The following is a 25663-nucleotide window of genomic DNA, read 5'->3' on the forward strand; positions in this document are numbered from 1 at the left end:
CATTTTATCCAGACTTGGATGTAGAATTTTCTCAACTCTTAGAAGTAATAAAGACTACATTGAAAAGTAGCATTCAGAGAGGGGAAGAAAACCCCTTTCCTTGTAGATCTTTCTGTGAAGTGATTCTTTCTTACTTGCTTGTTGTGGTTCCCTTCGTACAGGGCTACTAGCTGAACCTTAGGTATTCTAGCTTATACTTAAGCATAGTTAAGCTTTTACAGCTGTGCTTACGGTTCAGAAATAGTGGGAGCATGTGCTTTTGCACACCTGTTAAAAAGATTCTTGAAAAGACTGTAACAGCTTTCACTTGTGAAACTGTCCTGTGAACATTAATTCGTTCCTAGCCGTGCTGATGGCAGCACTAATTGAACCTTTTTATAAATCATTCCTGTACCATCTTCTAGGGTAAGGCTGTGGACAGATGTTCATTTAACAAGACATCTGTGCTGGTTTAGGATGTTACTGTATCCCAGATGTTACACCGCTTTTTAAGGTTATTGGCCCTGTTTTATATATTTAGTACCATCATTTTGCTCAGCAGTTTGCAAAGCGTAGGCAGGAGGTAGTTTCTCCCCGAACGATCTAGAGGTTTAAGGATTTGAGAAAGAGGGGAAGCTCTGGAGTGGTTTGTATGAACACATTCTCATAAGCCTGAAACAAAATGCACTGGGTTAGTAAGGTAGTTTTGATGAATGGTCTGAACAAATTGTCACCTGATTTTGTTGGTAGCAACTTACGGAGAATTTGCAGAAACTGGTGTCTGGCAGTAACTTCTGGGTAATGATAAACTAGCAGCCTGGCAGTGACAGGCATCTGAGCATAGTAGCTTTGTCACTTATTTCATGTAGTCCCAGGAGATGTTGGCCCATGGCCTTATTCCTGATCACTTTGTGGAAAGAATGAGTAAGATCCAAGACGTACTTTTGATCTACAGTATACTTGTCAGGTTATGGTGCTATTGCTATTGCCTTTAAAAAAACCCAAACCAAAACAAGAAAGACCCAAACATGCAAAAAATGTCATGTATTTAAAAAACAAAACAAAACAAAAAAGTAGTAATATCTGATTACTGGCAGGTGAATAAGACACTTTTCCATTTTCTCCCAGCATCGTGCATCCGCGCTGCTCTCCATGCAATTCAGCAGAAGCCACTCGGGTGCCTGGTGATCTTCCTGTGTTAGTAAAGTCGGTGAGGCTTTGAGAGAGCCTCAGCGAGGCTTTCCCCCAATGCAGAGGGAGTACCTAATGCTCTGCTGAGCCCTGCAAAAGGTTTTTCTGGGCTCTTTTTCCTGTGGGCTAAACTTAATTAGTTGCTTACCCAGAGAAGAATTACGAGATTTTTGTTTACTGTGGTGTATTTAAAGATGGAGATTAATGAAAGGCATTAGCTAAGGAAGCTAATTGATAACAAATTTAGGAGTAGGTCACAAAGGATTTTGATAAATGACTCCATTTTATGCAAATCTGAGTAAAATTATTGTAGACAGTAATTATATTCAACTGGAGTCCTATATACATAAAAAAGTGTAGTTTTGTCTTTTGTTGACTTTGTTTCATGAAATGTTGCATGTGCTTTAAACACTTAAGTTATATTTCTCTCAGTGGGTCTGTTCTTTTAAACGTAAATAGATGTGCTTTTGTTTTTTCCTTCGAGATTCAACTCCGTTATAGGAAAAAGGCAAGCGAGAAAGCCAATCGCAGAAACCTTGGCAGCAGTTCAGCCTGCGTACCAAGGCCACTGCCTGTTGTACTGACTAATATTTATTGTTTTCTTGTAGAGTCTGTATTGGTCAGGCTCTGCCTGTACATTTTGTTCTTGGTTTGTAAGCTGTAGGAGACGTGGCTCATCTGTGTTTGGTACTTCTGCTGTCACGAACTGATGGGGTTTCTGCAATGATATGTAAAAGCATGATGTAGTTACCCCTCCTAGTAAGAAAGTTTGGGATTGAGCTTCCAGATCTAGAGCAGAACTGAGGTTACAGTGTTCAATATAGCAATTGAACTATTGTTCAGTACTGTCTGGCTTTGTGTGAGCGAAGGGGAATAGTCATGGGCTGTTCTGTAATTGTTTTAAGGCAGCAAAAGCTGGCCCCGCCACTGTCTTGCCCCAGCAGCCTTTTTGCATCCTCCTTCAGAAGAGGAAGTCAAGTCCCTGAAGAATAACACAGCACAGGTTGCTTTTCCCACTTTATTTAAGGGGGAGTGGAATAAGTAAATAGAAAAATAAAAAATTTACAGGGTTTGTCAGTGGAAAAATCTAGTGTTATGCAAACCAGACAAAAGCTTTATGTATAAAACTATTAAATAAAATGTATAAACTTAATTCAAATAACATCAAGCAATCCATTCTTATTACAAATGTTGATTGCAACAATTAGGTATGCTATATGGCCTTCTCATATGGCACTTTCTGTGGAAACAAATTACAGTTGTCAGTACAGTTTGTATTTCAGTGTTTTGTGACTTGAATTATTTTTTTTTTCTAAGCCAAATATAAATTTGTAGGCTATGAAATCTCTTCTGATGGTTATGCAACGAATGTAACTAGCAAAAATAAGTTAACAATACAGTCCAGTATTTTTTCCACCACTTCTTCAGTTTATTCAAAACCTGCACGATTGAAGTCTTTTTGTAGAATATTTGGGGGAAGGGAATGGCAAGAAAACACCAGACATGGTTATATCTTTTGCTGAAAGAAGCAATTATGTTTAATTAAATGAAACCTCTGATTTTTCTTAGTATTAAATAGGTTGCTAAAATACGGTGGGGAGTTCAAGGAGTGGATACTGCTCTTGTTTAAACAAAAAGTTTAAAAAGGTTTTGTGAGGTACTTTGGTGTTTAATGCATGAAATGTAGTTTTAATAGAAAATCTAAAGCCATATGTAAATTATTAAATAAACAATCATCATCTTCCACTATCCAGTGACCTTCACCTACAGGGTTGTGTTGGAGAATACTGACATGGGGTACCTGTGAAGAAAGCAGAATTACCTTTTATGTTTGTGATGATTTCAAAGTAATCCTGGTTTAGTACAAACTTGTAACTTTGCGTTGCAGACGGATAGTTGGTAGAAGAATAATTGGGATAGGATTTAGAAATAATCCCTGGTCTTAGCTGGTTGTGTTCCGTAAAGCTTTTGAGCATTCCTGCACCAAGAGAAGTGATTTCACTTACCTGTATTCCCATCCTTTCATCTGGTGCTGGCTGATGTGCTGGGATGTTGTGGAGAACTACAAGAAATGTAATATTTAAATGCACTTGTGTTCTTGCCAGCTGCATTGTTTTTGTAAGTGTTAGAAGAGTGTTATGTCTTTCTTGATGTATCTCAATCTTGTTGGAAGAGCCTATTCCATCCAATGAGTATGACGTTCCATTTCCTCTATTCCCTACTCTTCATTACAGATGGGAATAAATCTGTGTGATGATCTCAGATGCTGCTGCGAGAATCATTTGTGGCCTTCCCACTTCCAAAACGTGTCCACCTTCCAGCCAGTTCGCCGATTGCCGTACGCGTAGATGGGCTGATGTGGTGGCTGAAGGGAGGAGTATGAGACAGTTTCTTCGGGTCGCTGTGCGGTTTATTCTGGCTTAAATATTTGTGAAACGTGTTTTAAGAAACTGCACTGGAGGCTTGTAAGGTGGCAAATAACTGAAGGGGATACTGGCTTCTCGCTCGTCTGAGAAGGGTATTACTTTGTGTGTTACATGTATGCTGTCACTCCTTACAGAGAAGCAGGCTAGGGAATAGATAACCTTGTATCCTTAGGGTTTCCACTGTGCCTATGTTTTCCGGCATTGACCTGAACAAATTTCATAGGGATGTCACGAAAAGTCCTTCTGTCTTTCATCTCTTCTCACTTTGCTCTTCACCTCAGCTCCTTTGTAAATGGAGTGTGTTTGTTCAGGCGTTGGTTTGAGCCTCGTTTTTGATTCTTCTTTTCCTCCTTTGCAGAGACAAAACTGGTCCCGACACAATTTGACGGGGTCTTCTTGTTAGGTAGTCCGAGACAGTCACTCTTCTAGCAGGAGAACAACACATGTAGACTCAAAAGATGGTTCCAGTTCTGTGCATGTTACCCTCTTTGATCCATGAGAACCAAAGGCGTTGCATGACAGAGTTTATTTCATAGCCAGTGTAGCAGATCTAGTTCTGTGGAAGTAGTTTGGATAGATTTAAGTATTATAACAGACTGTGCAAAAAAAAGGAAATACTGGTTTTGGAATGATTTAATCACTTAAAAAAAACCCCAAACCTTTTCACCCCCAACATAGAACTAAGCCCAAACCTTTCAGAATCCTCTGTGAAAGAGGAACTGGAGCAGTTTTGTTTTGGGGGGGGGGGGGCAAGCAGGGTGCCTGTGTGCTGGCCTGCATGGCATCCCGATTCAAGGCATGTTGGTTGGGTGAATGGTTGCCTGGGAGCTCTGGGACGTTGGAACTGCCGAGATGCCCCAAACCGCTCAGAATTTGTGTACTTGGAATCAGAAGCTCCCAGGGTCTCCCAGGCTTTCTGTCAGCACACCAGGCGGGTTGCCAAGTAGCCTGAAAATTTGGGAGGCGAGGTGCCAAGCTCTTGGCTCCCTTTCAAATGGGCTGCTGAACAGCTGGGAATCTGGATGCTTGGGCTTCTCAGCAGCCCACCACGTTAGTTGCTGAAGAGCCAGGCAGGGAAAAAAGGCTGGAATTTGTGGCACAAACCTGTCTGCTTTCCATCAGACCTTGGTTGAAATTGAAACAAATCTGCCAGGTATTTTAGTTTTGATGTGCTGTCGTCATGTGATGACTTCTTTTAATGTGATGACATCTAGTCATCTCTCATAACATTTTATTTTATGTGTCATAATACTTGTTTCACTGAAAATAATACGTGTTTCAAATTAATTGCTTTAGCATCATTATTATTCTGTAGAAATTGCTTCCAAGGATGCCGTCCTGGTTTCGGCTGGGATAGAGTTCATTTTCTTCCTAGTAGCTGGTGCAGTGCTGTGTTTTGGATTTAGTGTGAGAATAATGTTGATAACACACCGATGTTTTAGTTTTTGCTAAGCAGTGTTTATACCAAGTCAAGGCCTTTTTTGCTTCTCGCCCCACCCCACCTGCAAGGAGGCTGGGGGGCACAAGAAGTTGGGAGGGGACACAGCTGGGACAGCTGACCCCAACTGACCACAGGGATTTTCCATACCATGTGATGTCATGCCCAGTATATAAACTGGGGAGAAAGCTGGCGAGGGGCCGGTGCTTGGGAACTAACTGGGCATCGGTCGGCAGGTGGCAAGCAATTGTGTTGTGCATCACTTGTTTTGTATATTCTAACTCTTTTATCGTTGTTATTATTTTCCTTTCCTTTTCTGTCCTGTTAAACTGTCTTAATCTCAACCCACTAATTTTACTCCCCCACCCCCCCCCAATTCCCTCCCCCATCCCACTGGGGGGGGCAGGGGGGAGAAGTGCAGGAGCGGCTGTGTGGTGTTTAGCTGCCTGCTGGGTTAAACCACGACAGATGCTCTGGATGGATCGGTATCTATTTTATAGTGTTTGTAACTACTGGCCAGATTTTGGATTATGTTCTCTCATATCTATCTGTAGTTATCTCCTATGTGGCGCAAACAGAATGCTCATATCTTAAAATCTTGCTAATTTAATGTATTTTTTGATCAGTAAAAGTTTGTTACTGTATTTTTCTTGTAAGAATAATCAGAAAAACTTAAGGGGGCAACTGCTGATTCAAGTGTACATTGTTGAGCACATTACCTAGAACAGGAAAATAGGGGAGGAAACTTCTGGTTTGTACAAGACTCAAATCATGGGTTAGCTTAAATGTTACATAATTTAGTGCTGACATTTATCCCTCAAAATGAAATTATTTAAATCCTAATTTAAATTTTAAACGTCAAAATTTAAAAAATGCTTTCAGTTTAAAAAGAGTTTTCCCTTCTTATGTTTGCAGGCCTCGGAGTAGAGGAAAAACTGCAGTGGAGGATGAAGACAGTATGGATGGTTTGGAGGCAGCAGAAACAGAAAACACTGTGGAAACAGGTAATGAGAGTATAGTGTTGATGCTGCCTGCTTATTGCTTCTGTCTCGGAAATGCATTTAATCATGCAGGACTTTGGTAGACAAGAAATATTTCTTTCATTTTGTAGTATGAGATGTGTATTTGGGCAGATAGAAAAGAAAAATGCTGTGTGTTATTTAAACCTATATTAATTAAAGCTATTTGAACCTATTGCTTTCAAATCGTCTAATGGGAATGCCTTCGTAGTGTAGTTATGTAGAGGCTCTTTTTCTGGTTTTGTAAAAAAATAAAACCTGTGAAGTGGTAGCTGCTATTTTTAGAATACCTGCCAAAATACAGTATTACTTATTGACCTGTATCTTCAGCTAACTACAGCAGATTATATACCAAAGGGATAATCGGGATAACCAAACGTTAATGCTTCCTATTGCTGCTTAGGAAACAAGATAAACCTCTGTTCTTGCTTTTGTAAATATTTGTTATGATAGTACCCAAATGCTTCTGTTACCAGAGGGATCTCATTGTACTGGACCGAGTACTGTTGTAACAGTCTGTGATTACTGTTCTGGCAGGTTAAGAGTCTAAAGAGACAAGCAGATGAGCTAACACACAAGATAAAGGCCATGGTGAAGAACTGTCATCTCTTTGCCAGGCACATGTCTGTAGCCATTTGCCTGTTTTTAACCAGGGACTGAATATGCGTAGAAGGATGAAACCTGCCAGGAAGGATGATGCCATGGCCAATTGGCGGAAGTTTGTCGTTTGACAGAAATAAGCCTTAAAAATGCATTGAGACATAAGGGTTTATAAATTTAATTAGGTGTAATGAGCGAAGTGGAGGGAAGCACAGAGACACTAACAGCAGAAGGTGGCGGTCAGGCCGGCAATTGCATGGAAATGCCAGCTGAGTTAAGGGAGTTGTCAAATTACTCTCATAGCTGCTAAGTAAAGGAGGTGGAGTTGTGAGGTCCTTAAAGATGGAAGACAAGAATCTGTGCTTAGTGTAGATTTATAGGGAGAAAAAGTAGAGGACCTCAAAAGAGCCATTTTGCAGCAGCATCTTACACAGACCATACAGGAATATGGTTGCAGTAGTGAAAGCTTATAAAAGAGGAGGCTGAAATTACCAAGTGGATGGAGGATGAGTTTCAACTGTATATGCTAGTCTCTTGCTTCGTACTTGCTAGCTGATGAACTGTGGTGAAGGCTTTGTACTCAAGCCTCTAGGCTTTGGGGAGTGTCATGAGTGTTTAGTTACAACTTGTGTTGAATTTAAGTGTTGTTAATGGTTTGTGGAGGGAGTCGAGATTAAAGCTTAATACAAGGATGCTGCATCGTTTTATTCTGTCAGTTGTTTTTCTGCCCCTGGTAATAAGCTGCTGATGGTAGTGAACTTGGTCTTTTCCAGCTTCTACAAGTAGATAATTACCAGTTATTAAAGTCGAAAGTGAAAAAGTTGTAGCAGGTATTTCTCTGTAGAAAAACAGAGTAGGAGGAAGGAAGTCTAGTTGTAATTGTGTCCTGTATTCCATTTATTACTCTTCTGATCCCATGTGCTAGAAAAAGTCTTATGAAAATCAGCAAAGGGGACAGAAAGTGTGATTGTAAGTGGTAAGTTTTGTAAATTTAAAATATGTTTTTTAAAAAAAACCCAAACCAAAAAGAAATTCAAGCTTAACCACTGCTGGTACACTGCTGTGTAGGGGATTTAGTGATAGGTGTATTTTTCTTGACTTTACATGTCATTAATAACAAAGTTCCTCAACAGAGACCTGAGAGCAGTTTTTACTTCAAAGGAGAGAGGGACACAGATAATTATTTTTGAGACTCCAGGAGTGCATATAGATAAGTCTCTCCATTATCCTTCATCAGAGTCATCCTGGCTGTCACAGAGGACTGATGCTTATTTCTAAAGGTACAGGGAGCAGTGGAACACTGTGCTAGAAATCTTGATAGACAAAGACTCTGCTGGGTCTGCTTCTGGAAGTGATGCACCATCACTTCAGTGCTGAGCCCAAGATGGTTTTGCAAAATGTACTCTTAAGTGGAAAGAAGCCTCGTGAAAATACATAGGTCTGAAATCCCATTTTGACGGGGGAACCGGAATAGACTTGAAAGAGCATTATTGTCTTGAGCAGTTTGATACAGACAGAATTGCAATTCCATTATTTTAAAAGTTGAATACCATGTGATAGAGGTTTGATCATATTAATTGAAAAGGCTGACTGCTTCTAAAACTTCTAAGCGCTTATCTGTTTTAATGATAATACTGTGGGAGAAGGAGTAATCCCAGTTTCTTAGTCCATGTAAAACTGTGTTAATCAAATTGGAGTATATTTGTGTTCCAGTTTATGAATTTTTACTTTGAATATAACAGCTTTTTTTTGTTTTCTTGCAAAAAGTAGACTTGCCAACAATTTGCTGTAGTAGTTGGCAAACCAAAACACAATATAGTAATATTACAAAACTTGAAATGAGATCATCTGAACATACAAAAACTCTTGACATGCAACTTCTGACATAGTTTGAGTCTCCGTATTTCTAGCTTCTTTTCCATTGTTTTTTTTCACGTGTTGAGTATGATCAGGAATTCTTCTACTGTGTGAGGTTTTTATTTCTTGTTTGTTTGGGTTTGGGAGGTTGTTTCTGTTTTGTTTTATTTATGGAGTTTAGCATTACTGGAGCGCTTTTGTGAATTAATTAATTTTCATAAAATGAGAGAAGTCCACACTATAAAAGTTGTAGTCAGTGTAATAAACTCTACTTTTAGGGAAGGGAGCAATGCAGGAGGAATGAGCACTTTCCTCACAGGGAGGGAAAAAGGAGATGCCCCATATAATCCCACCTAGAATAAAGAGGTGTTTTCTAGCTGTCAAATCTTTTATGGGGAAAAAGGCAAGGGAGAACGTAAGTACTCAATATTATATGTTCTTTCCATTTGTAATGTTGACACAAATCTTTGTTAAAAAGAAAAAAAGAAAATCTTCCTGAAGTGGCTTTTTTGTAATGCTAAGGAACGGCCATTTTAATGGCAGTCCAGGAAACAAGTTCCTACCCGTAACAAAATTCTGTAATCTCATATGTAAAAACAGGCAGAATAGGAAGCAAAGCAGGGTAAGCTGTGTGCCGTTCTGATCATTTCAGTATGGGTCATTATCCCCGCCAACTACAGTGATTTCTGAGCCCTGCCTGTTTTCTGCCAAGTGCTATGTTTGCTTTAGTATAAATGAACGTAGCATTCTTAAGGATGGAAAGGGAGGAGGGATTTGGAATTGGAAAAAGGAAATTTTGGAATTTGGAAAAAAGATCTGTTTGGAGCCAAGTCAACTTTTTTCCTAAAAAATGGTGCTGGCAACTACTTCTACTGAATTATTAGACTTTCAGCTTCTTGTCAACCTCAGGATAGACTCCTTTCCTTTACCCACCAGCCCTGTCTCTCTTGCTGATTTCTTGGTTTCTGTCTTGGTGACTATTTTGCTTCTCAGTTTTGTATTTGTCTTTCCAGTTCTCTGTTACTGGCTCCATTTTTCTTCACTGTGGTTCCCACCAGTTACTTTACACTGGTATTTTTCTATCCAACCAACATTGAGATTACCCATCCCTCCCATCATTTTAGCACCCACAGCATCACAGAATGGTTGAGGTTGGCAGTGACCTCTGAAGGCCATCTGGTCCAAACCCCCTGCTCAAGCAGGGCCACCCAGAGCCAGTTGCCCAGGACCATGTCCAGATGGCTTTTGAGTATCTCCAAGGACGGAGACTCCACAACCACCCTGAGCAACCTGCTCCAGTACTCAGGCACCCTCACACTAAAAAAGCGTTTCCTGATGGTCAGAGGGAACCTCCTGTGTTGCAGTTTGTGCCCATTGCTTCTGGTCTTGTCAAGACCTTCCAGCCGTCAACGCCTTCCAGTTTTCTAGCTATCGATAAAATACAGTTTGTTGTAGAATACTGTGTTTTCCTGTAGGTGCCCTTGTGTTGTTCCTCTCCATGAGAGGAGTTTTCTTCTGATGAGCAATGAGCAAATCTCTGTAACGGCCAAAGAAACCCCAAACCAAAACACAGAAGTCTGGAAAGCATGTGCCTGTGTGTGCACACACAGATGCAAATATAAAATATGCTGATCTGAAGAAAGAAATAATGGAACAAATACCTCTTGGTGAGCTTTCTGTAGGTTTGGTGGCCCTTTACTATTAATGAAGACTTAGCTTCTGCTTCTATTTCCCAACTTCTATTAGTTTAAGCCAGTTTCTGTACTTGGTATTTTCTTGTTCTGCATTTAAGTTGACTGAAACTGAATTTTGTGTGTTAATTCTTTGATTATTCCCTCTTTTTTTTTTTTTTTTTTTTGAGAACACTTGTGAAATATGCTACTCATCCTAGAGTCTGTAATTCTTCCTGTCTTTGTGTCACATACAAATGTTGAGATTCAGACTCCGATCTGGGAGAAGGGCAGTGGAATAAGTTTAGTTAACTGCTGAGTCTCTTGGGACCGAAACCCATAGTAAATCGATCGGGTATTCTGTCTACTATCTGTACGAGGTCAACCAATTCTTAAATTAGTACTTAATAACGGACCCTTACCTCCCCATGGTTTCTGGAGGCTTCAGAATTGATAATACATAGAAGAATCTGTATGATATTATCAACCAATAGCTCCTTGCCTTTGTTACAGTCATTAGTAATGTTATTTTCAGACCCAGCAACATTGCCTGGCGAGTTGATTTCTTTCATGTTAACTCCCTGAAGCCTTCCTCTAACCAGCTTCTTTTGTCTCTGGGCAAAGCGCAGAAGAACCAGAAAAAAACAGTTCTCAGTGGAGAAAAGTAATCTGTGTAGAAGCTGGCAGAGAACTTTGGACTAATCCAGAATCTCATCAGCTTTGAAGCAGCCTGAAAAGCACTTTTCTAGAGGAAAAAAATTACTGCAATATCCTACTTACTAGAGAAAATACAGTCACCTTTTGTACCAGTTAGAAGCATACTTGAGTAGAACCTCCCACTAAAACAAGTAAAACACACCTAAGAGCAAGTCCTGGTTTGGGTGAATCAATGGCAAAAGCTCTTTATCAACTCGTTAACACCAAAGACCTTTTAAAGTCCACTTTGTGCTTTTCTGACAGATACTTTGGTCTCATCACTATACTGATTATTGCTTCTAAAGTTAATGAAAGGAAGAATTGATACTACTGAGGACATTGCCTGTAGATATATGTTTTAAGGCAATTAATATTCCCTGTGCTCATTATAAAAGGAGTAGTTCCTTCTTTCTTATGCAGCTGATTCCTACCTGTCCAGCCACTGAAAAATTCAGCATAACTGAAGCACCTTGTTGTTGTTATTGCAAGCATCTTATTATTTTCCTTTGTATTCTGGTAATTTGTTTGTAATAAGGAAACCAGACACAACAGGATGTTATTTGATATTTGCCTTTAAATCATTACGGGCTTACTTGATAATAACATTTATCATCATGCATGCTTAAAATGGGCCATTTAGAAAAATCTGATTTTTTTCCTTCTGACTGATATCTCTGTCTCAGGTGTTTTGAGAGTAGGTGGAATATTTTGTAGCAGGTGGAATCTGTTATTTACAAATAAAATCTAACCTTACTGAGTTTTTAATTGTGGAGGTTGTTTCTGAAATGCAACCTCTTTTTTTTCTTATTTATTCAGTACTGCTTTTGCAGTATTGGTATCAAACTCTGCTTTGTTAAACATAACCAGCAGGTTTTGGAAGTTTTCGAGGACCCAGAATATTCCACCTTCCCATTTCTGTGAAGCTTAACGCTGCTGCTGCTGCTTGTGTTCACATTACCAGTCAAATACATTGAAATAGTAGCATGTATCTTGTGTGCCATATGCTCTTTTCCTCACTGGAAACAGTGCTGTTTTGTGTATGTTTTAGTTCTGTGGACCTGTCTAAATTTTTCATAATGCAGTGTTGACACCAACTCTCCAGTTTGGTGGAAGAAATATTAGAGAAATTCAGACCTCAGTCCCACCTAATTAACATCGTAATATAAACCAGGCTGGTGTTGGAGTCACATAAGCATCTGCCCTAGTAACCCTTTTCTGGGTCAGGTACAAAAAGGAAAAAAGTGGCTGGTAAAATAAACTTACTTAGTGTAATAAAAGAGGTACCCAGCTGCAAAGCACTGAAGACTGACCATAGAGAATGAAATGACTCTTAAATTCAGTAGTAATGCATGTAAAAGAACATACAGGGGAAAATCGCCATCCTAATTTTGTATAAACAATCACTCTTAAACAGCTGTTGCTACCTGAGCAAGTGGTACACCTGTAGTTCTTCTGAGAATTGCATTAGCTTTTATAACTTGAACGATATCAAATTCTAAGAATTACTGGCAAAGGGATAAGGGGAAAAAAGCATCAGTGTGTTTTTTGTTACTGTTGATTTATAAACCCGTGGTATGACTGTATGTTAAATGCCATGTGCAGTTCTGCTTCCCCTTCTCCAAAAGGATGAGCTGTAATTGGGAAAGTACAGAAAAGGCCAACAAGTATGACAAGAAGTAAATAATAGCTTCTGTGAGGGGATCAGTTAAGGTAAAAGACTTCAACCTGATCTGATATGACTGGAGAGGAATTTAGTAGGGTCCCACAAAACAATGAGTGGTATGGAGAAAATGAACAGGGAATGATGATTCATTTTGTTTTGCAACACAAAAGCTAGGGGACATCAGGTCATGTTCAGAGCACAAAGGTAGGTGCATTTGCACTGGGCATCTACTTAAATTATAGAATTCATTGCTAGTGGATGCTTTGGGCATGAAAAATTTACATGGGTTTCAAAAAGACCTGAACAAATTAATGGAAAAAATAATTATATGAGTGCTGTTTAGGAAGTTCCTTGATCACAGATCACTTGGAGCTGGTTATCCATGATATGGTGTCTTGTGTTTAGAATTACCGAAATTATAGTTTAAATGGTCCTACACTGAAAACCTTATTTTTATTTTATAGACGGTACAACATTTGCACAAAGTTATTTTCTGTATAAAATGTATTTAACAAACAGGAGTTCTATTTGAATGAAAAGTATCAAAATCCACACTGAAATGTACAGAAAACAGTAACTGTGGGCTTTCGTCTCATCTCCATATAACAACTGTTGCAGTAAGTAAATCACCACGATGCTCTTCAGATAGAAAAAAAATAGATGAGTGGTGGTTTTAAAAGAAAATACATGCGTAGCACTTGCAAAAAGAAACCCAACAGAACAATTCTGATGTGGTCCTACGTTTTGTTGTTTGTTGTTGTGAATAAAATCTTACAATGTTGACTTAAGATGAAGAAAGTATGCCTCTGTCCATGGAGAAACGGTTCTTGCATGTGGTTATTACCATCACACTCAAACTTCAGTATGTTTTTTTCCCTTTCTCTGCCATGGTTGTGTTTTTAGCAGGCAAGAGTAGGTGACTACAAACTCGGTGCAGCCCAAGTAATAGCAGTAGCTATTAGCAGCCATTGCCTTCTGCATGTCTTTTGGTATACCTTGGCCTGGCTCGCTGCTGTCTGGAAGGGTTGCAGGTGACCTGCACGGGACTGGTTAGCCACCGCCTGTCCGTTTGTTCCCCTGTGTTCAGCTGCTAAAACCTATACGTACAAAGTTCCAGTACGTGAAAGATCTCCACGCATAAGCGATCGCTGTGTGTGCCAGTCTGAATTCCTCAGACAGTCGCAGGAGGGGTGGTGTTTCTAGGAAATTGTGTCCGGAGCAGTAACAGAATATGAACTCTGACTCGTGGAAACTTGGTTTGTTCCTAAATTGGGGCAGTGAATGAAACTTGGTAATTGTAGTACTAGATACGCATTTTCAATTCACAATTTACATTCCCTTGTTAAGATTCCTTTTCATATTGTTGTTACAATGACCTGGTTTCTTTATTGGTCTAAACTACTAGAAGTAGAGCATTTTGGTGTTGGTCGTACTTCTGTAGACCCCTATGAAGCTGTGTAAGACATCTTGTCCCGATAGCCGTTTTCTGACACAGCACTACCCCTTCCTTGGGCAAAAATAACAATTGCACCTGCTGGTTAAAAGCATGTTATTCCCTCTTGCAGAACATCTCGGTAAGCAACAGTTGAGACCCCTGAAATGTCCCTGCTATGTCTGGTGACAGAAGCAATCATGAAAATAGGATGCAAAATAAGGCCTTATATAGGAATCTGCAAATGAGCTTTGCATTTATTAATCATTCATGGCTCCTTCATTCCCAGAAGCTTCAAAGTAGGATGCCATAACCAAGTCTGATGAACGTTCATTAAATACAGTGAAAAGCAGTTAATGTATTGTGCCAGATGCTTCCAAGAACACCTGAGGCAGCGATGAGGGTATCTGCTGTCCCTTTGCAGTTGCCAGTGCTGGACTCCCATCTCCTAGGAGTTTGACTCGTGAGATGCATTTCTTCTGTTCTTCCTTAATCTTGTGTTGGAAAACTTTCACAAAGTTGAAGTATGGCATGCACAACTAACATAAACACTATTTTCATTCTGTTTGGTGAGCACCGTGTTTTCAGTCTTCCAACGGCATATTGAGACACAGTTTGCTTTATTGCAGAGACAGCAGTTGAGATGTTGTTTGTCTCATTTAGTATAATTTGGGTCCCTTCTTTTCTAGAGAAGCAAACAGCAGGGGAAAAAAGCACCATAAGGATGTAAGCTCATATAGTCATAGTGTGTAGTGAAACAATCTGTGTCTTCTCACACAGTCCAGAGTTCTTGAGAATGAGTTAGTGCCTGTGAACTTTGCCTTTCCAGTGTAATGGGTGCCCATTAATGTATAATGAGATGAAAGCTGGCAAAGAATAAATGGCTTTTGCGTACTTGAAAGTTTCTGCAGGCACACAATAAAGCAGAGTTCCTTTTGCAAAGTTTAACTAGGTTAAATAAAGTTGCCAAGATGGATCAGGGCAAGGCCACAATTTCTGGTGGTCTTCCTTGAGCAATTCATGCGTGGTTGTCCTGGGCTGTGTTGTGGGTTTCGTTTTCAGCGATTTGGCATCTGCCTTCCTTACAGGTATTTATGTTTTGCGCTCTTCGTTGAGGTTGTATTTAGAAATTTGGGGGTTACTGGCACGAAATTATCCTTCAGATCCAACATACTTTGGAAATGCAGTACAGACTGTTATGAATGGCTCTGCTGGACGCTGCCTGTTTTGGGAATCCTCATCCAGGAATGATTGCAGAGATTGTTTGTTCAAACGTGCCAAAAACTAAGGGTGGGGGAGTTTGGTTTATTTTGTTTTGTTTTCTGTATGGAGCCATTTACTATTACAAGGGATGTAATTCCCAACAAAACTAAACAGTTATTTAGTGTCAAATGATCTCCAGAATTTTTTTTTTCAGGATAGGTTGGTGGAATGGGTTTAACACAAGCCATTTGGCTTTTGGACAGGTAGTCATTTTTGGATGTTTCAGATGTCCAAAAACATTTCAGAGGTATGTTACTGAGCAGTGTAACTGAAATAGGTGAAGTGATTCCAGTTTACACCAGCTCAAATAAGTATCTGGCACGCCCAGTCATTAAGAAGAATTTCTTACTGTTTTTTCTTAATTTGTGTTTCTCTTCAGTATATTTTAGATGCCGTCATTGAGCGTTTAAAATATTATACATTGTCTTCCTAAATGAGTTCAGTCTAGGTTAAAGAACAATTTTACTTCAATCTCTGTATATGAAATAAGAAAGATTTTCCCTTCTCCATGTGCTCTAGTGCATATATAATTTCGGCACTACAGACCACGCTGTGCAGTTTTATGTTCTGAGAATTTTCCTCTCTTTTATTGTACCGATAAATAAGATTAAAGTTTGTAGCAGGTTTTTGTGCATGCCCATCCATGTCACAGATTCTTTTACCCGTCCATTTCTCCACGTGAATCATTTATACTTTGCAGTATTTGATTATATTTTGACATGTTGTGTATTAATTTTTTTTAAAAAGTGAATGTATCTTCTGCTTAAATCTTCTAAACAATCTGCTGCTTTACTCTAACTGGTCTTCTTTGAAAGAGCTGTATGTATCGGCCTCTTAGCTGAAGCCCATGTTCACTGGTGGTTTTAGGTGGTGTGTGCCCCAGGTGCGGGTCCCTGGTCTGGCTCTGCTGTGGGGACAGATGTAGCAGCCATGGACACTGACAGGAGGAGGCAGTAGTGTCTTAAGCTGGATACGCCAAAGAACATCTGCCAGAGTCCTATGACTTTTATGTTATTTAGGTTTCAAAATCAAAAGTATGGAGGAGTGCGGAAATACCAAATTTTATTGCTCTACAGCCTTGACCCTTTTTCCTGTGCAGTCTGATGTACTTGGAGCGGCGCATTGCCATGTCCTCCTGGCAAATCCCTGACTTACTCTGTGCAAAGGAGGAAAACAAATGGGAAGAGGATTTAAATTGCACAGACAGTGGCAACTTGGTGTTTTATGTTCCTGAGCAGACGCAGACTTTCCAGGCAAATAGTAGCATTGTCAGCTGTAGAGATATATATATTTCTGTCTAACAACTAAGCTAAATTAAAAGGATGCTGCAAAAATTGCTTATATTCCTACAGTTCGGAATGAAGTTTAAGCTGGCATAAACCATGTTCTTCTTTCCTTCACCTCCTCAACCCTCTGCCAGCATAGAGTTAGTGTAATCAGCAGTGAACTAGTGCAGGGAATTGATCAAAGTTAAAGCTAATCTGGGAGGGGAAAAAAAGGTTTGTTATACCCCAGATTAGTGTGCTCACCTTGATGTTTGTTCAGGGATGACACAGCAGGTGCACAAAAGGAGAAGCGGGGAGAATGAGAATGTCTAAAACTGCAACCTCGTATGAAAAGGTTGTCAGTGAACAATGCTCCCCCTGCCCCATTGCTCATTACTTATTGAACGTCTTTAGTCCGCAGTGGCACGCTGTGTTGTGGAAATAACTTCATAAGCATTCAATTTCATGTTGTAGCTAGATGTGAAGGGTAATATTTTCCTAATCTTTTAATGGTGTTGTGTCTGAGAACACAGTTACACGAGTTAATCTATCTGTAAATAAAACAGATGTTTGCAGCACAAGGGAAAGCTTACAGATGTTTTGATAGTCTAAATAAATAATAAATAAATATTATTCTTATTTTTTACACAGAAGTCAAAGAGCAATCTGCAGAAGAGGATGCCCAAACAGAAGTGGACAGCACCAAGCAGCTAACACCAGTCCTTCAGCACTCGGTATCCGAGGAGTCTGCAAGCTCCACTGCCTCTGTGGGTGTGGAAGCTAAAACCAGGTTCGTGAGCGAGGAGGCAGGTGCTGAGTCAGGGGCAGGGCTGGGAGTCAGGTAATGGGGTGCAGAGGGCTCGGGGCGCAGGCTTGGCACACGCCACTGGTGCTCTGAAGTGCTGGCAACGGCAGCCAGGGCTTGAGACTGATGGCTTAATTGGCGTATAGGGAGATCAAGGTGAAAAGCACATTCCTTGAGTGTTGTCCTCAGACTGTACTGGTAAGCCCTTGAATTACAGCATATTAGCAATTTAAATTAAAACAGACGTAAGTGATATGAGATAAAATGCGATTACTGAAGCTTTCCTACTGAGAAAATGGTATATTAGCAAATCCATATAAAGTTACTTTTGAAGTTTCAGCTTGTATGTCTATATTTTCAGGAACAAAGTAAAACAAATCTCTTGTCATTTCTATGGTGCTCTTCCTTATTTTAGAATTTATAATACAGAAAATAACGTTTGTGAGTTTTTTTAACTTTTTATCAATATAAATTACCCCCAAAGCAGTGAAAGTATTAATTGCATTATTTGAGGGAAACCAGAACACACTGTCTGTGATCGCTGTCGAAACAGTATCACAGTTCTAGCAGAGCTTCTCTGTTGAAGCCCTGGTAACAGCTTTTAACCCAGTAGAGGGTCTCTTCTGCTACAGAGATTGCTGTTACCGGTTACCAGACAGTTAGAGGTGTAATTATATTTTGACAGACTGGGAGAGAATCGTTGTCATCATTTTACTTCCTCCTAATCCAACACAGAGCATATTTTTGATGCACAAAAAATTACTTCATCTACTTGCTGCATATATAATTTTCATGTTTTACGTGCTCACAAACTTCTTAGGTTCCAAGAGATACTTCCCTTCTTACAGAGAATTTTGGTTAAATAGATCTTGTGTGTATACCTGAATGAAATACACAGAAATTTCTGTTCTTAGTGGAATTTTCCAAAGCTGGTATTAAGTTGCAGTAAATATGTAGAGCAATTTGAACTGAACAGCTGTTTTGGTTCTTTATTTGACCCTGTTTTGGACCATTTGCAAAAGTTTTAGTGTTGTTTCATCCACGCTCTGTTCTTCTCAAGGTTACTTTCTTGCTGTTATCATGAATAGTTGATTACAGTACTTTCCCTAGCCATAAACTTGTTTCTTAAAAGCTGGACAACAGCCTTATGAAAAAAAAAAATAGCGGGGAAAAAAAAGGAAGATGTCGGGGAGGGGGCGGGGTTGGCACTGTGTCTTAAAACCTAGCAGAAGAAAGCCTCTTCCGATCTGTGACTTCTCGATCAATCATCTGTATCATTGTCTCGGTGTGCTGCCACTGCTGCTGTGCCATGCAGGGGTAGGAGGACTGGATTCCGGGTGGCTTAACTCTAATATCTTAGGAGAAAATGCAATGTGTGAAATAACACACACTGATGATGTTCAGTTGTGTAACGGTGGGAGGAAGTGTATCAAGATTTTGGTAAGGTGTGACTCCTTAGAGACTTTAAACCCGTAACTTGGGGAAGTAGTTTTGAAGCTGATTTCCAAATAATTCATACTCATCAGCTTAATCTCTTTTTTTTGTAAGTTTTTCTGTTTTATAGTATAAGTAACTTAATCCAATGGAAATAGTTATATATTTAGAAATAACTTTAGGTAAGTGAGACATAGGAGAATTATGGAAGTATATTATAACAGACAGTGCAGAAATTGCCTAGAACACAGAAAAGAACCAAAGCCTCCACCAGAAGTAGATGCAGGTGTAGCTGGAGCTACTTTTGCATCACTTTTTTCAGAGTTGAATATAAGACAATTCTGTGTTTCTCTCTTTGGTAGTGAAGGTAAAGGAGTTAGAGAAGCACAGGACACAGGGCATAAAATGAAATCTTTTACATGAAATAAATAACTTGCTACTGAAAAATAGTGATTTTGACATAGTAGGATATATCAGAACTGGATGGGGATTTCAGTAGCTGAGAGATTAGCCAAAGCTTGGCTTGCGTGGTATTTTTCTCTGGATCCCTCCTGAGACTGAGGCTAAATAAGAGCATTCAAGAGAAAGGCGAGGGAGAAGATGGTCAATGTTGGAACCTTTCTGAGGTTGGATATGGGAGTCCAAGAGACCTGTTGACTGCCAGTGAGACTGGGGCAAGAATTCAATAGCAGATTTGGGATTAGTGCTCAGAAACCAATGCACTAAAACCCATTAAAACAAGTAGTATCTGAGCCATACTGGAGTAGGGAGGCTGAAAAGGGTGAGGGGGGTGTGTGTGTATGCTCAGAAGGAATGAGTGAGTTACTGACCACGTGTGGGGAGGGGCAATAATGTCAAGCAAAGATAAACTATCAAGCCTGGCAGCGGTAAAAGTAATGCTGCCAGCTCTTGCATATCATGAGCATCGTGAGTTTTGGAGCCTTTTCCTTTAGTTGTTCCCTTTTTCTTTTTATAAGCCTTGTGAGAAGCTTCTGTCAGCCCAGGACTTATGGCTGAGTGGAATCCAGCTTCTTCGAAAGGAATCTGCTCCCTTGGTTGGTGCTGCCTGCAGAGAGCAGGGGAAGTGCAGCCCATGAGGCAGGCAAGCAGCCAGAAACCGGCTGCGACTTACAGCAGAGCCCACTTCTACCTTCCTCCTCTGTTTCCCACATTGTCAACTCCGAGCATTAAAAGCTAACAAGAATGGCCTAGAAACACAATTTCATAGAAGAACAAAACACCTTTTGATTCATTTTACTTTCCGTCTACTTTCAGAGACTGTAAATTGCATTAATTGCACCTTTTCAGTCCTTTTGCCATAATCATGAAGAGAACATTCTTAAATAAGTAGAAGCTGAGATTTGCACACAGCTTTTTTGATTTTGGTACTTTGGTCTGCTAAATATCTGCTCTTGTGAGACTGTTGCTAAAACTACAAAAAACCCCCTGGCAACACACCTTCCTGCTTTCCTGCTTCATGTGTAATTGGACAAAGCACATAATTTTCATTCCAGACCAATTGCACTATTCCCCCTTATTTTGTTGCTGCTGCTAAAATTAAATTTGGAGTCTGGAGATGGAGAGCTGGGGTGCTTTATTCCACCGAAAAGAAGTGGTTGGTGAACATCTGTTGATTATGTGAACAAAGAACACGGTGAGAAAGTAGCAGCAAACTTTTTTTTTTTTTTTTCTTTTTTTTTTTTTTTTTTTTTTTTTTTTAATCTTCAAAGAAAGTGTATTACAAAACTTGCAACACTCAGTGGAAAAAGAAATTGTGGAGTGGCAGAGAGATTAGATAATGTGGACAGAATAACACTGCGGTGATGGAAGGAGAAGCTGTATCTTTAGGCAGGAGGGACTTAGGTAAAATATTTAATATTAAAAATATGTTTAAAAAATTGTTAAAGTTGCAAAGTCAAGCACATATTTTAGGAGATACCAGTATTAAGATTCATTTTGAAATTCTGATTATTTCTTTTCTTGCATGTGTATTATGATACAGCTTGTAGTTTTACATGAATGTTTTTCTACCAAGAATTCTTTCTGCAGAGGATGGACCTTATGCATGAAACAGGGCTCTTGAAATCATTGCAGTTTTGCCTTTACTTTTTCAGATCTACATCCATGTAAGCATTTACAATATCTTCCTCTGAAGTCAATGATTGACTTCTACATCTGCAAAGTAGAGATAGCATTCCTTTGTGTTGCAAAAATAAATTATTTCATAGTAGTGAAGTAATATTTCAGCCTTATATCAATGACCAGTCTAGTCCAGAGTGAAATTACTGATTTGGCTTGCAGGGCACAATTTTGATGTTGTCAGTAGGTAAAGACTGAGACCACACACTGAAAAATGAAAAGGAAAAAAAAAAGTTAAATACTTACTGGTTGTCCATCCTGTCTGTTCATGCATTGCCTAGGGAAATGGTCTCAAGAAGAATTTTATGACAAATCATTGTTAAAGCAACTCTACCTCAGATTCATAGGGCAGGAAGGGACCTTTGGAAGTCATCTAGTTCACCTCCTTTTCCAAGGTGGATATCTACAGCTAGCATTCCTGAGAGAAGTTTACATAAACTGCTCTTAAATCTTTCAATAATAAAAACTCCAGATCCTCCCTAAACAGTCCCTTCCAGTCTTTTTTTTATTGTTGGAAACACTTTCCTCACATCTAACCCACACTGTCCTTATTCTGGGTTTATCCCGTTACTACTTCTACCATCTGCCAAGGATAACGAAGGGTAGATTTGTCCAAAAGGCTCTCGGTTTATTTCCCCAGCATCCTTTACCTCATAACGGAAATTGCAAATTTGTTCATACTTGCTGTGTAGGTGATGTTTTCTTGAGCTCTGATTCTTCTTGCTGTTTTGAGTTCTCTCCAGATGGTCTGCATCTTTCTGGAAGCACAGAAGGCGTATTGCACAAATGGGGCCAAAGAAAGGTTTCACAGGCAGCCTTAATCCTGCCTTTTTCTTAGGCTGAACAATGGACTTTGTGACCATAACGTGTTTAATGCTCTCACATAGAACTTGCACCTTGTGGGATCTGACACCCGTGATCAATAACGTTTGTGACTAGACCTTTAAGTTGCATGGGCCTTTGCTCCTTGAATTAATCTGTCACATAAGATGGTTCAACCATAGAAACCATACTTAGAAATGTCTCCTGCCCTTGTGAGCAGGTGCTCCAGGTTTCTGGAGTCCCGCTCTCAGCCTCTCACAGATGTTTTTCAGGCAGTTTTTCTGTCTCTCTCCCATCCTGCTAAGGCTGCTTGTCTCCACCTGGGTCTGTCCTACTGCTGGCAGGCAGCAAGCCTAGCGCTGGCAGGTCAGGTCTGTGGACCGGACAGATTTTCTTTCCTCTGAGAGGTGGCAGTCAGACAGACAGAAGCATCCCGTGAACAGGATTTCATGGCTGGCAGTCTGTCTGACCACGCTGAGGGACTGATAGCAGGACTTGTTGCACAGTGTCCCATGTAGGCCAAGCTCAGAAGTGGATGGGATGTCAGAGGATTGCACAGATGCGTGTTAATTGCAGGCGAAGGTAAGAGTCTGGGATCTTAAGTTCTGTTTCAGTGTTGTGTGAGTACAGCATCTTCTCTCATTTCTTCCAAATGTCACATTTTCTGGGTTTTTTTTGCCTCCAGCTTTCTTTGTCAGATTCTTGTCTTTTTTTCATGTTGTTGACTCCTCCCGTTCTCTTTACTTTTCTAATCCTAGTCTCTGCTCGTCACTTCTAATCATTGTCTCAGTGTCCACTTCATTGTGGTTTCTTCTTTTTTGGCTCTTTGCCTGATCTGCATTTTCCTTCCCTCCATTTCCAGTGGCTCCCAGACAGTTGTTTGTGACATGATATTTCTTCTCACCCCTTTCTCCATTTTCTTGTTCATTTTCCTTGTCAGCCAAGTGTCTCTAACCTTTGCTGGAAGGATGTTTGTTCACGGGGTAAGGATGGTGCATATGGAGTCGGCTTGCACATAGGGACTGAGAGAGAATGGAGTGTGCTTTAGTGAAGAGAGAATTTTTGAGCTTGTAGCTTTGATGTGCTAAAGCTTTGCTCGAGCACACGTGATCTACTTGGTGAGGTTAGAAACATTTGGAGAAACGAGTTTGGACTAATTTTCGTAGGGTTACAGAAAGTGTATCTGTGACTTCAAACATGAATATAGTAAAACTTAAAAAGTTTCACAGAGCAGCAGAAAGGTTGATCAAAGACATGGCGTAGCTTTCCTATGGGGAACAGTTAAATAAGCTAGGACCCTTCAGTCTGTAAAAGAGATTGGAGGAGGGAGATAAGAGGCTTTCGAAATCATAGGTGGCATGGGGATGGTGGCTACGTATTGACTGTTCAGTTTCCTTTAATGCAAGAAACTGAGCGTCATCAAATGAAACTTTTAAGGTTAGGTGCAAAATCAAAGGAGGTGATTCTTTGCACAGCAGATAGTTGTGTAGAGTAACATGGAAATCCTTGCCAAAGGATGTTGTGGATTGCTGAAAATTTATGTGAGGTCAAGAGCAGACTGGGCAAGTTCATGAACGAGAAACTGAGAATTACCGAGTATATAGGAATCACAGCTGATACAGGGAGGCCCTGAACTGAACGTATTGGGAGGCATGGGTAGTATCATATGTTTGCCCTGCTCTTTAATATCCCTTGTGCATCTGCTTATGCTATTTCTACCACTGACAATACGAGGCTGGATGAACCTTATCTGACCCAGCTTGGCTTTGGCTGAAGAGCCCCACTCTGTTGTATTTCTTCTCTTCTGTAAACATACTTCCAAAGAAAAAATACAAAGTTTGAATTATGCAGAACAGCATGTTTTTCCATTCCCTGATGCACCTGAACAATTTTGATGAAACTTTCTTGAAAAACTGCTATTTAAAGCCAACTTGGTATGTCTTAAATTTCAGTAATTTTCAGGTAGTAAGGCCCTGCTTAGTGTTCATATGAAGTTGCCTTCTAAGAGGTGCTGCCAGCTCTGCGAGGTTTATGCAGTTTTGGTGTGATCTATGTGGATTTGCCAAGAGAGGGAATTTGGCTTGAACAGACAATACTTTCTGGGCACAAAGGCACATCGAAGATGTAGGCCACAGTACTTTTTATTCTTTGGGTTTTATCATTCAGAGATTAAAGCACCTCTCAAAATTGTGTGAAGTATCGCCTTTCAGGTATGCTCACAGTTGCATTCTATATGGGATTTTTGTTTGAGAGTATGAGTCAGTTCAGATGGACATTAAAGAATGATTTCTATCTACGTGGCCTTGGAGTAGACCTCTGAATTCACTTTATTCAGCACTGGCGTTCTGGTAACCCCTCCTGTGTTTAGGGTATGTGAAATCCTAACTGAGCTTTAAACATTTGTTTAAATTATTAATTTAAACACCACATTTTCACCACATATTGATGGTGAATAAGAGCATATTTTCATATTTTTAAAATTTTGAAATGTCAGTAAAATGTGTTGTTTTGGTGGTGGTGTTTGGGAGGGTAATGTTTTCTTTCTTTCAAATGAGAAGAGTATCATTAAGTTGATTATATGGCTGTAGAACTCCAACTGTGCTGGTTTGAAAAAATTGGAAAGCAGTTGTTGTCTAATGCAGTTTAATTGCTTTGTGCAAACTTTAAAGTTTTAAAATTCTTCACCTGAATTCATATGAATTCCCTCCCACTCTCTTTTTTTTAAAGGAATTGTGCAGCATAAGTTAAATGCTTATTTCAAAACCAACTCTGTATATAGTGTAATAGTGTTAAACCACTTCCAAATTTCAGTGTTCCCTATTGGAAGGAGAGCACTTTTTATGTCAAATGCTTGAATATAGCTTGCAGCTGAGAATTTTTGCATCTTTCTCTTTGTGGTATCTCCAAGTTGGACCTTTCATCCTTCTCTATCCTTAATATCATTCATTCAGAAGGGTGATTTATTGGGTTGTTAATCCTGTATCAATGTGAAGTTCTTGTGCATCGCCTAATGAGTATTCTTCGGTGGTTTTTTTCAGGCTTCTTCATTATTGAGGTCCAGATATTTACAGAATATTTAGATGAAGCTGAAAAGCTTAATCTAACCTGAGTTTTAGAATAACTTCACCTCTGTGAATATCTCACATATATTAGAACTCACACTGATGCAGACTCCCAGTGTTGTTTTAAGCCAGAAATATCTTTTTTTTTTTTCTCTTAAAATGCAGCTTGCGGGTCTTGATTTGAATTTACATAAATGATACAATGGTGCATCTTCACTAAGGAGGAAAAACAATTTACTCTTTAAATAACACAACATAAAATGAGAGTGAAGGCAAAGTACTTCGTGCATTAGCACAACTTGGCATAGCTAAATAAATAGCAGGTCCCTTGTAGCATTTAATTTAGCCTTTTAACATATGTTAAAACTACTGACAGGGTTAGGTGGGAGAAGAATTCTCAAGGCCAATTCTCATCAGTCTGCTTTGGTAATCAGTACAAACGATGCTCTGAAGTTCTGGTTTGCTCCCAAATACTCCATTTCATTGTGCTGGGCTTAATTTTAATTGTGAACAATAGATGTTAAAAACATTTTAAATTTCTGTTAACAACTTTGCCAACACAACCCAAGGTTTTATGCTTCTCGGTTTCACCTTTCAAAAATGCTAAAGTGTGTATGAAAGACATCCTGAAGACATTTCCAGACACTGAGGAAAATTATTGCATAATTCCTTTAAAAACAAACTAACTCATAGCAAAAATCCAATGATACCCTCTTCACCTTCTTTTTCAACCAAAGCGTGCATGAAATAGGTCTTCATTTTTATGGTTTCCGTTTTTTTTTTAACTTTAGTGCAGTCCTTATCATGGCAAATGGTAGTAGTGATCATCTGTATTTTAGTATTTAACCTTAAGGCGGCAGTTATAGCTAGTGGATGTTACTGGAATTGCCATCCCTTGGGTT

The 25663-nt window shown here is 39.6% G+C and overlaps 1 protein-coding gene across 11 annotated transcripts in view; it reads left to right on the plus strand.

The window, feature by feature from the left end:
• The window catches only part of KMT2C (lysine (K)-specific methyltransferase 2C), a 181190-nt gene that overhangs the window by 25877 nt on the left and 129650 nt on the right, over positions 1–25663 (plus strand). For all 11 annotated transcript variants that reach the window (XM_010586059.1, XM_010586023.1, XM_010586032.1 and 8 more), the window contains exons 2-3: positions 5950–6038; positions 17151–17289. In XM_010586059.1, the coding sequence (XP_010584361.1) occupies positions 5993–6038; positions 17151–17289 (185 nt within the window). In that variant the 5' untranslated portion in view covers positions 5950–5992. The remainder of the gene's footprint in view (positions 1–5949; positions 6039–17150; positions 17290–25663) is intronic.

Source organism: Haliaeetus leucocephalus, unplaced genomic scaffold (genome assembly GCF_000737465.1).
Source record: "Haliaeetus leucocephalus isolate CR32 unplaced genomic scaffold, Haliaeetus_leucocephalus-4.0 Scaffold0, whole genome shotgun sequence".
Taxonomy (NCBI): Eukaryota; Metazoa; Chordata; class Aves; order Accipitriformes; family Accipitridae; genus Haliaeetus; species Haliaeetus leucocephalus.